General features: G+C 37.4%; 1 protein-coding gene across 4 annotated transcripts in view; it reads right to left on the bottom strand.

Annotated features, from left to right (window-relative positions):
- LOC147164656 (partitioning defective 3 homolog B-like) overlaps positions 1-12,521 on the bottom strand; it is a 129,572-nt gene that overhangs the window by 105,268 nt on the left and 11,783 nt on the right. For all 4 annotated transcript variants that reach the window (XM_086091198.1, XM_086091201.1, XM_086091199.1 and 1 more), the window contains one exon: positions 5,166-5,267. In XM_086091198.1, coding sequence (XP_085947324.1) covers positions 5,166-5,267 — 102 coding nt within the window. The remainder of the gene's footprint in view (positions 1-5,165; positions 5,268-12,521) is intronic.

The raw sequence follows: 12,521 nt of genomic DNA, 5'->3' as shown, positions 1-12,521 counted from the left end.
CGCTGCTCAGACTAGTTCATCTTGCTCAGTTCAGAAACTCAAATCCAGGAGTCATTTCTTTCTCCGTGTCCTGAATCACCAGCTCACATGCTTTAGTCATGATTTGGCCTCCTCACCAAGTCACCCCCCTCTGTCTCCTACTTCACTCACCGTCTCTTTTACCCATCTTCTAATGAATTCAATCATGTTTCAGTCACATCTTGGTGTGACCAGTCCTGATACATATGTTGACCTTTAGCTAGCAACCATGGGGGGTTAATTGAGTCAAGGCGTTTACTCTACAGGAGAATGAGCCAGAAAGCCAGAGAGATTAAGAGACAGCGGCAATAGGTGCATTAAGAGAGTCAGAATGAGACAAATAGGCGCAATTTGTAAGAGCATATGAGTAGACGAAGCAGGTGGGGGCAAGAGGAAAAAGGGGTTAATTGCTGGTGTGAATGAAATGAAACACACTGGGAGGAAGGTGATTAAAAAAGTGAGGAGGAGATAGTGAAATAGAGGCAAATGTGGGCTTGATAGGGACAGTGCGTGTGCGATGGGTGCAAGGTGACAGCAAGAAGGAGCCAATCAGCAAGCTATGGGAGATTGATTTTAAGTGATAAGAAGAAGGGGTTAACAGGGTGATTGAAATGGAACAGAGTGAGAAGCTGATAGGGTGAAAAGGAAACGGTTAATTATGAGTCTAATAAACGATGAAGCCTCTACTCTTCATGGACCTTAACTCTTAATTAAGGAAACACAGCTGCACCTGTGGTCCACCCATAATTGATGGATGCATGAAATAGGTGTGCCGCCTGAATGTGTATTTGGCCAAATTGTTTTTATGATGAAGCCCACATCCTCACGGATTCATTGTGATGATTAATCAATGTAATGAAGTATCTGAAAGTGGGGTTTGTTAAGGAAGATGACAAAGAACTGGTCATTTATATCATTAACTCATCCAGACTGTCAGTCATGATACAGACCTGGAGTGAATGAACCAGTCATAAAAATACAAACCAAATTGTTATAAGGCTGTCATTGACAATTTGTTCAATGGGGTGAACAAATAACGTGGGTCAAATGGCCAATGACTTGTTTTGAAGACCAATGTGCGTTTGGATGATGTCTTTGTTGTGTGCTCAGTCTGTGCTGATGTCTCAAGATATTTAAAGTAAACAAGTTTCTGCTTTTCCTTTCTGCAGAAATCACAGGACATTGAGGTAGAAAAGCCAAAAATGTTAAACTTGACATAGAAGGGAGAACAGAAAAAACTTATTTCATTTTGCTATAAAAAACTCATTTGAAGACTGGCTGATAAAAAATATTTAAGGTAGACCAAAATTCATCTATTTTTTAGAACTACAAAAAAAATCTCATTCAATGCCGTGGACGTGTATATTCGTCAAATGAAATCCAACCATTTACTACCACAGATAAATATATTTGTCAAGTATGTTTTTCAACAGGAAGAAAAGAAAAAAAAAAGTCCTGCTTGTCTGTGAAATTCAGGTTTTTAAACTACTGAAATAACTATCATATCCCTGCAGATGGCGGCATTGGATCACTTTGGATTTTAGCTCAACACAGTATTTTATATAAGGATAAAGATTAAAGTGTAAAATCTAAGCTTGTCAAAATAAGCTACTGCTAAATACTTATTTTGCCATCAAAAGTTGAAGTATCACATACATACAAAATATCAATGCCAAAGTCACTGTCTGCTTGACATGTTTCTTTTGACAAAAAGCTTGTTTTCTCTGCTATTTGGTCAAAAACTGGTGTTTATGGTCAACTAACCCATGCTCTATTGCTGATTACTAAAGAACAGAAAAAAAGCTAGAAAAACATCTACCTTTTGTGTTATATTATCACAGAACAAAATATTCTGTGGTTCTTGATGAAATATTAGTTAAAATGTTCTAGCAGAGTCATTTACAGTCTAAAACAACTGGCAATATGGGTGAACTGTTTTGAAAACAGATGACAGTGAATGAGTAAATTACAATTAGTAACAAAGAATAGTTGATGTGACAAATCACAGCATGCAAATTGCAGGTATTATAGTTCAGCTCCACATGTACACATACTGTATAGAAAACACAAGAACACTAAAGAAGCTCTGTAAATATATGTACTGCCAAAATAGGCTGACAAATGAGGCAGTGAAATGCAGTTTACGAATGAGGCCATAGCCCCATCAAATATAATTCCCAATTCAGCTAATAAATGATCCCAGTGAGTGAAATAGTAGATCATTTATGGTCTCTCTATCCTTCTCAAGGACTACCATCTAACCTCTTCTCAACTCACATAGGTGCCTACCGCCATGAACAAGGAAGTCCAATTACAGAGTCATGACATTGGAAAGATGGAATGGGAAAAACCTTCAAGACATGACAAAAGTAGCATCTAATTCCCACGTAGAGAGATTAGGCAGAACACAGCCGTTCCTGTCAAGTACAATATTAGATGAATACTAACTGAAGTACAGGAAATTACACAGCAGATATTTTTTAGTGATGATTATGTTCTATTATTTTATTAGTGCCTTAAGTTCCGTGGTTGATAAAAAGTTTTAAAATGGTAGTCGCATGTTGCTATACATACAACAAAAAGACAAGGTAATTTAGCCAGGAAAAAATCCTAACAAAAAAAATACTTGCATGCCACAACAAACATGTAAAATGAATGTTTGGAGCCCATACAGAAATGGACTATGATTCTCTGTAAATGAAACCATTTCAACGTGTGAAAGCAATAAGGTACTATCCTTTCTTTGATCCAAGGTCAATATTATTCTTACCGGCTGGCCACTTCACATGGAGGACCAAGATGGCAAAGGTGACCAAGAAACTGTTTGCATAGCCGCACATTGGGTGTGTGACAGAAACCTTAGAGTGTGTTTGTCTTTCACGTTCATTCACTTAACTTAAGCAAGCTGACATTACACTGTAGAAAAATAAACATCTCTGAATGTATTTGCTATGAGAGATGGCATCTCAACTCAGTCAAGAATGTTTTCTCTTTGTGTGTAGTAGTAATAGCTTGAAGTGGTCAACATGGACTCAAAATAGTCTCACAATATCATGAGGAAATAGCAATGATGACAAAAAAAAATTACATTTAACAGAAAATGCAATTTACAAGCAGCAGTATTTGTGCAACATGCAAATTAAATGCTTTCGGACTACAATGTCGCCAGCAGCTAATATCTGTGCCTGGCATGCTTATACCTGTATAGTCTTCTTGCACTCTCTGAGGTTAGTACACAATTATGCAGTAATTGTGAATAACAGTGCACACGTCACCTCAGAGCGCTAACAAGTATCAATGCGCCCTTAGTACATACAAAAAAAGTCACAGCGTGCAAGATCGACGTGTCATGTAATGAATGAATATGGCCCAGTGTGTGCCCTTAATTCAAAATATGCGGTAATTCAGCGATGCATTGTGTATGCCGATAATGAAACTGCGACTACACTGATATGGCCAAGTCCTATAGCGGGCCAAGAAATATACGCACCGTTGACATTCTTAGCCAAAGCCAACTTGTTTTGCCTGGTTTACTACTATCCCAACTAGCCAGCACTAAAGCACTTGCGTGTTTACTCTAAAAGATAGTGTAGCTGCAAGCAACTGGGGTAAAAGTAGTGGAGACCAGAATACTTAAAAGAGGGTTTTGTGCAGTTCAGATGGGTTTCCCTATTTAACATTTAGAAGAGGATCATAAGTGCAAAGCAAAGATTGAAGTAATGTAATTGGAAGTGTTAGTGGATGAGACAAACAAACATTATAGGGCCATTATTGCGTCACAAAGTGTGTGGTATTCTCACAAAAATTCTGTTGTTGGGCTTCAAGCCTAGGCAATAATTGAGACCCTATAAATTATACGATAGGATATTTAATATGTCTTAGGTTAGCTCTGTCAGCCTATACAAGTATTTTGGATTTTTGACTTACCTTCTCAGAGATAGTTAGACAAATGTGCTGAGTCACATGTGTGTGACTTAAAAAAAAACACTGACAAAACTCCAGTATGAGTCTTTTACAAAAAATGGGGAAATTGATGGAGGGGGGGGAAATGGAAGATGGAAAAGAAGATGTCTTTAGACATTTTTATGATTAATTTCCCCTGCTGTAGATTAATTCTAAAAAATCTTCCAGGTTTGTTTGTTTCCTTCTGACAAGCAGAGTAATTTACATTCTACACAAGTTTATGCTCTTAAATTCCCATATTTCATCAGCTGCCCAGCCGCAATTGTTGCAAAAGGACAGTTTTATTCAGGCTGCAGATTATGATAGCCTGTAACATTTTTTTCTGTAGTTTAAGGGGGGAAACATAAACCTTAGTCATGTTATTTCATGAGATGATATAACATTTGGGAAACTCAAATTAAATGTTCAGCATGAACATAACTTAACGGGCACAAACTACTATTCATCAGGACTGTTGGAAATGAGGTAACATAAAAGAGACAAAAGCGGCAAAAAATGTTTAGCTTTGGAAGCAATGTGCCGAGTATGAAGCAGTGTGGAAGGGGAAACTAAAACATGCTAGAAGCTGGAATGTAAATCAAAGTGTCCCTTTTGGAATGTCAAATTTCAATAAAGTAGCTGATAGCAAATTTCCAAAGCAAACCAAACAGTGAGTTTCGGTCTGAAGTGCCCACACTGCCTTTGCATTCTTCATGGTGTATATTTTTTCTCCTATACTCCCTCTCCCTGCTAGCATAAGGAGAGACATTATGTAAATTATAGCCTGAACTAGCACCTACTGGTGTGCGCCCAGAGCTACTGTATGACTAAGTTTGAATCTAGTGCATATAACCTTCCTACTTTAAGCTTGCCTACACAGCATCCCGCTCACTTGTGGAGGGAGAGGAAAGTGTTTCATAAAAGATTATGTAAAGGTAATGGAAAAAAGCTCCAAAAAATGTTCCAGTGACCTCAGAGAAATAATTTATATGAATGAATCCTTAAGACATACATTTAGGAGCTACAAAGAAATATAATGAACCAACATTGTGTGATATGTACTGTATGTAACCGTAGACGCAACCTTGTTCATCATTGAATAAAGGCTTGTGAAAACTAAAGAAAAGTGTCATTCGAGAAGCCACACACAAACACAACAATGTCGAAAAGGTAGCTTTCGGACAACACATTTAGCAAGTTCTTACCTTGTCCTTGTCCTCTACAAGATCGCTAAGTATGTCATCAGGGTCAAGAATCCCTCCGTCACAGTATTCAACATGGTGTGTCCGAACCACAAATTCCCCTTCCTGTACAACAAAAGGCAAAACACATGCAAGTCAACAATATGCAACGTGCATAGAATTGTTTTATATACCGTCTTTGTGTACTTGTGTGTAAGGCACAAACATTATGGTTTCCAAGTTGAATATGCAGGAAGAGAGCAATCTCATAAATTTTCCAATATTCCAATATTTCCATGGATCCATGATGACTACGCAAAACAAAATGTGTTCTCCATGAGCTTCAAGAGTAAAAGCAATACACTTGATGAAAAAAAAAAGTTGACAACCTGGTGAAAAGAAAACTCTTTATTGTGGAATTGTTCTTCCCTGTGATTGGTGATTTGTCGTAGGTGTACCCAGCCTCAAAAGAGATAGGCTAACGCGATAACTGCAAACACACCACGGTTTTTAAGTGGGATAGAAAATGGATGGCCGAATGATGTACTGAAAATTCCATAAAAAATATATATACATTACATTTGAATATTTCCTTCCTCAACACTCCTACCATACATACTTCTCTTCATTCAGATATTTTGGCAACGTTTGCTGGAAACTTAAAACCGATTACAACTATTTTACTTCACATCCTGGGACTGTTCTCACTGCCTCCTCGCTCCTTTTATCCGCAGCGTTAGGTCTGTGATTGATGACAGAGACGGTGTAGTGGACAGCTATCTACACAAAGTTGACTGTTAAACAAAATAGTGTGGCGGCACACAAACTGGTAAATACTGTAGTCACTGTCAATGGTTTTCATATAACACCTGAGACAAAGATTGTTTTGAGAGCTCAACTATTTACAGAACTACTGTATTACAGTTCCTCTCAGCTGCCTTAATAAATACGGAAGATGTCCGAAGTAAATGTTCAATATGAGTTTAACCATCACATGATCTCTTTGACAAAGCCTGTCTTCTGTTAAAACCAAGAAAAGGGACCAATGACTGTGGGGTCGGAAAATGACACTAACCATTATTCACCATTGCTCACCAGACATCTGATCATTCCTCAACCCAGCAACACATGGTGAGTCGTCATTCAGTTTTAGTTCAAACTTTACTACTAAATAAAGGAAGATAAATGTAAAAATAGATATATTGCTCCGGGGGTTGAAAAAAAACATGCATGTAAATAGGTAAGTAAAGCTTGAGCAACAGAGTATTCCTGGATGTATCTTCTTCCTGCACCAGTTAAAAGCACTGCATTTGCTCTGGCATGGGGTTAGACTGTTACCATTGTCACATGGTGAGTAGTGTGTGTTGGATCCCAAAAGAAAAGGGCAGACCCAGCCAGGGCGAAAGTCAGTCAGTTAAATTGAGACAACAAAAGGCGCACAACACGTGGACAATGAATTGCTGGAACAAAAGGCGACGACGACAAAAGGGTGTACGTCGTGAGTCCGAACAGAAAAACACAAAATCACGCCGGTTGGCGGATAAAACAGAGAGGAGTGTAGTACTCAAAAATGACTAACGAAAAATGCTACTAGTCTAATAACTAGTGGTGAAAGAAGCAGTATCAAAATTGTCAGGGATGGCAAATAGCGTAGCGGAGCAATAACCCGACACTCCTCTTGGTTGCTGCCAGGCTTTTATTTCAGCCTGATGACATGATGGGCAGCAGGTGTGTCGGCAGGATCCGCCCTCCAGCCAGAAGTGTCCGTACGCAAAAAACAACAACAACAAAAACTTTGTTGTATGCAAATTGCATACAGTAATCCCGCAATTCTCAATGCGGCCAGTGATGCACACGATTGGTTACAGTATAATCAACATCGCTCCAAGGCCAATGACAGCATTGTTTACATCTGCCGGTAGCAGCATGCTGATGCTAGCGAGCATGAGCAACATTAACAAGCAAGCTGTTCTGTCGCGACTTGAGGAAGTATGAAAACGCGAATATTGTGTCTGTTTCTGCACCAAAATGTAAAATGTATGGAAAATATAGGAGTATACAGACAAAATGCCACTCTACAAGTTCCACCATTTGGATCAGCATCTTAATACAATAGCATAGTGGACCTAAATGTTCTTAAAAACTAGGTAGAGGTTTTATTCAATTATTATTGTAGGCCACTGCAACATTATGCACAGTTCAAACATTAACACGGTACAGTACTTGAATGTAGGAAAATAAAAGTGTACTTAGGTAATGCTTGCATTCTGATGTATTGAGGCTATTGAATAAAAATCATACTCCAATAAATGTGTAAAAAAAACCCACAAAAACAAAAATTTTGGAAGCAAAAAAACCGCGCAAAGACTGAGATCAGTTTAGTGCAGAATTGCTGGGGTATTTCGCAAAACTCATTCACCCTCTCATTTGTCCCGATTTTTGTTGTTGTTTTTTGCGTGGGCTGAAATGGTGATGAGCTGATGCAACCAAGGAACAGTATAAATAAGTCCCCAATTTTCTTTCATCTGTAGCGATAACATATATGTAAACTAAATGTGTAGTTATATATATATATATATATATATATATATATATATATATATATATATATATATATATATATATATATATATATATATATATATATATATATATATATATATATAGACTAACATATATGTAAACTAAATGTGTAGTTATACATTCAGGCCAGTGAAACTGGGCAACGCCTTAGCAAAAGCTAAGCCAGATAAATAAAAGTCTCTAATAGTACACAACCACCATCTTATCTGCTGGATGAAGGTAATTAAGAAGTGTGCCAACAAGCACTGAACTTCCTGGCAACTCCCCAGAAAAACAAACTGTCTTCCCTCCGCACCTTCCAGCCAATCTTTCATCTGAAGGCATAAAACTCTTCACATTCATCATTCCTGCTGTTTCAAAATCTGAATTAATTTACCCAGTATACTGTATATTATACCAATATTTGGTATACTGTAACTTTTACCGTTATTCCACCACTTTGTCCAGCATTCATAAAAAAATGTATTTAAAAAAACTTGCTCCATTTCTATTTTTAAAAAAATGAGTAAATGTCAGAGGTTCAAAATCTGACTTTCTTTTTTTGTAACAATGTGCATTTTAAATAATCCAAACCCACTAAAACAAGATCATGTTGTAGTGACAATCCATTCCATTGCATTGAAATGTCCAAAAGCAGGAGCAAAGTTGCCTTTACAGTCCAGAGATGAGAGTGACTAACGATATAGCTGATTAGCAAAACCGTCTATGTTTGCCACAGCAAGCAAGTGGGGGTGGGTGGAGGGATGTGGGGGACATTTTGGATGTGGCAAAAAAATACTCTGAAGTATGATGAATCACAGAAGCAGATGTCGTGGAAATAGACAAACAACTAGCGAGCTGTCTCTGCAACTCTTTAAAAAAAAAAAATCAATTTGCATAGCACATAGAGGGATTAAAGGCTGGACAGTGCATCCACACAGAAAAAAAACATACAACACCCATCCAACAACAAAGATGAAGAAATAAACTAAAGATTACAATATGGTAGGAACATTATTGAAGATATGAAGGGAAAAAGTCGCAAACAAACTATATAAACCCTTACAGTATTTCAGGGAAGAAGGTTTGCACCACTTAAAAAAGGGGAACTATAATCTCAACTATTCTAAATTTGTCATAGACTTAGCTATTGTTAAACAGCGAAGACAAAATCGCTGTAAAAATGCTGCCAACAGACTGTGCATGTGCTTAACGAGGCATTACATTCACCAAGACGGGAAAAACTAGACTCTTGAGATTTAATCAATACAAGAGACAGCGACGTCATTAATAACAGCTGCAGGAAAACACACCTGGATAACTTCCGTGTCTCTGGGAACATTTTACAGTGTAGCTAAAATGTGGCTGCTGTGGCGGAAAGCCACCAAGGATCAAGGATGTGCTTTCGTTTGTTTAAAACACAAAAAAGTAACATATCATCAGAGTCTACGCTGATCAAGAATAATAATATATTCAAATGTAAGGTTTTAAAAATGTATGAGAATATAAAATTATGGCTGCGTCATAAATTATTAAAAAACACCTCCAAGTAAAACCGGGTTCAGAAGCACCGCAAATTGAAGCCAGCAGGAAATATACAAGTATTACACACGAGTGTCGTGCTGCTTTTACTTCCATCAGATGTCATTTAGAGGACGGGCAGATCAAGTTCAAGCTGGACCAGTACCAGTACTTTCATTGCAAAGCTGTGCTTGGGACAGCAACCCAGGGTCTAATATATGACATTCCACATCTCATGCTGATTAGGTGTTTATATTAATACAAATGATATTTAGACAACTGGTGTTACACTGGTGACAGATTGTGTTAGTGGTTCGCTCATTGGCTCGGCTGCCTGAGCTTCTGGCCATGGATTTTCTTTAGCCTCAAGATACCACACTGAAAATAACACTTCAGTACTGTTGGGGGAGTAAGGCAGTAAAATTGTTATTAACTCATTCACTCCCAGCCGTTTTCACTGAAGCAACCCCATTTGCTCCCAGCTGTTTTGCTGGATTTTTAATGATGTTGCAAGGCCCACAGAATATTGTGTTCTATTGCTATAAAAACATTAAAGATTAGAGTCTCTTCTTTCATCAGGTAAATTATTTATTTTTTTATCTGTTTCTGGTTTGCAGCAATTAGCATTAGAATATAGCTAAATTTCATCATTATTCACAAGCCACTGGGAAAAGGAGCTTTTTGCAACATGGCCCTGATTGATCTCTTATGCTCTGCTGCCATCTGCTGGCTGTTTTTTTTGTTTTTGTAATAAATACCATTGCTTTATTTATTTATTTTTTCTCTCTTAGAGAGACAAAAATACCATTGCTTTAAACTACCTCTTCGGGTCAGAGGCTGTATCAAAGCCTTCTATATGCTCTAGCATAAAAAAACAATAAAATAAAATAAAACGTATATAGTATGGAATGATAGCCAGAAGCCATTTGGATAACTGTAGAAATCTTGGTTCTATTAATCATGTTTAGCACCATTGTTGGGTTTATTTTGGTAGGTTTCTACTTCCTGTTTGTGTTCCATTTCCCCTGGCTTGATAAGCTTTCTAACAAAACAGGAGTTCAGAAGGTTCGGAAATAATATAAGTCGGGAAAAATCTATTTATTGATGGAGGACTTTATTGTAAATTAACCTCATAGTCAATTTAAGTGAAATACCCATGCGCATTTGAGACCTAAAAATAAATGGGCTTATCATCTCCAATAAGACACGGCACACTGTTATCTTACCAAGAAGTATTTATATAGGAATCAAGAGTTCAAACGGAGGGAGGCACGCATTGAGGCTATGTAGAAAATGAAGCCTTGCACCAGTGAAAAAGAAAAGACGATAAATAGGATGATGGGGCAAAACACATGGGAGCATTGGGCATGGAGAGTTGATATATGAATAGATGGAAAGAGATGAAGATGCGAAAACAGTAATGGGGAAGAGAATGAACACACTATGTTGACATCTCACTATCAAGCCCGACTGAGGCCACATAGCCATACGTCTGGTGTGTTGTTTAAATAACAGTCGGTATTAAAGAGGTCACTGAGAAGATCTGGTTGTCTGATGGGAGGTGCCCCGGGAATCATAAAGGAATCACAGGAGAGAGACATTTGCATTTTACACACGACTCACAACTTAAGAGGAAACGAGTCATGCAGCCTCCTGTCTGGTGCATCGCAATTCAGATCAGATATGTGCTTAATTTTTCATGCTGCAATTATGAAGAGCTGGTCCTCTGTGGCTTTGGCAAAGACTTTCCGACGTGGAAATTATTGGGTTATTTTACGATATTAAATACGACAACGATTTAAATAATTGTATGGCTTCGGGGGGTTGGAAACTCAAAATGTTCTGAAAGTAATGTTGCGGCCAAAAAAAAAAGCTATTTTCATTAGCATTTATGTGGTTCATTAAAATCTTTTTTTTTATAAAACTGACAATGCAAATGATGGCAGACGTGTGTTCAGCCAACTCGACCTCTCGTTGGAGTGTTTGAAATCAATAAACATCTATCCATCCCTAACCCTAACCATTTTCCATTGAATTTGAAATAGCTTAAGGCCAATAACAAATGTCTTGTACTATAAATGTCTAAACATGTCTAACTTCCGTGTTGGCATTTTTCTCCTTCATAATCGACGTGACAAATGGAAAAATTCCCCCCTAAACTTAGTCCTCTCCTCGAGTTTGTGCTCGTCGTCATCCACAGGGTTGTTTACAAACCCCGCTTTCACAAACAAGGTGGGCAAGAACCCTCTTCCACGCCCACCTGTTGAAAAACATACTTGACGAATGTATACGCTAACAGAAGTTAATCTGTTCTAGTGTTTCCGTTCTATTCATTCAGCGGCGGCGGGGGCACACCACCAGCAAAAAAAAAAATAATAATAATAATCCTTCGCACTGAGCCATATGGCCGGTATTGAAAAAAAAAAAAAAGGATAATTATGTGTTATTTAGTCATCTTTAACTCATTCACTGCCATTGACGGTTATAGACGTCCAAAATACATTTTAACTATTTCTATTAGTTTCACATTTTTTTTCCACTTTTGTTAACAACAGTATGAAAACCTAGAGAGAAAAAAATATTGTACATTTAGAACCGATATAAAAATGTTCATTAATCATGAGTTAACTAGTGAAGTCATGTGATTAATTACAATTAAAAAATTTAATCGGCTGATGCCCCTAATTTAAAAAAAAGAAAAGATTATTAAAAATTAGGGCCGTCAGACGATTACATTTTTTAATTGTAATTAATCGCATGATTTCAATAGTTAACTCACGATTAATCACACATTTTATATGTTCTAAATGTACAATAAAAAAAATCTAGGTTTTTATACTCTTGTTAACAAAAGTGGGGGAAAATTTGAAACTAATAGAAATAGTTCAAATGATTTTTTGACGTCTATACCCGTCAATGGCAGTGAATGAGTTAACATCCGTTAAAGTGTATTCTAGTAATTGCTCACACAATATTATTTTTGCTGCTGTACTTGTACTAGATGACAATTGGAGACATATGAGCCAAGGAGAAACATCAGGTGAGTGACCTAACAGAGTGTATCCCATCTCCTTCAGTACACACTACTACAAGACACAAAAGTGACTCATTCATCTCTGCTATCATAACAAATCTTTTTGGACGTATTTCACCCTATTCACCTTAAGCATGTACCTCTAGCCTACCCTAGCTCAACCACTATGTTATGGGTCAGTCATGCCATTCTACTGTGCAAGTCGACCACAGTATAACACATGCATATTTCACTTATTTATATTTAAACATTTTTACTTTTGC

This window comes from Leptonotus elevatus, chromosome 12 (genome assembly GCF_054856555.1).
Source record: "Leptonotus elevatus isolate MCC_2025b chromosome 12, RoL_Lele_1.0, whole genome shotgun sequence".
Classification (NCBI taxonomy): Eukaryota; Metazoa; Chordata; class Actinopteri; order Syngnathiformes; family Syngnathidae; genus Leptonotus; species Leptonotus elevatus.
The sequence above is the reverse complement of the archived record's forward strand: the minus strand, read 5'-3'. Positions and strand labels throughout refer to the sequence as shown.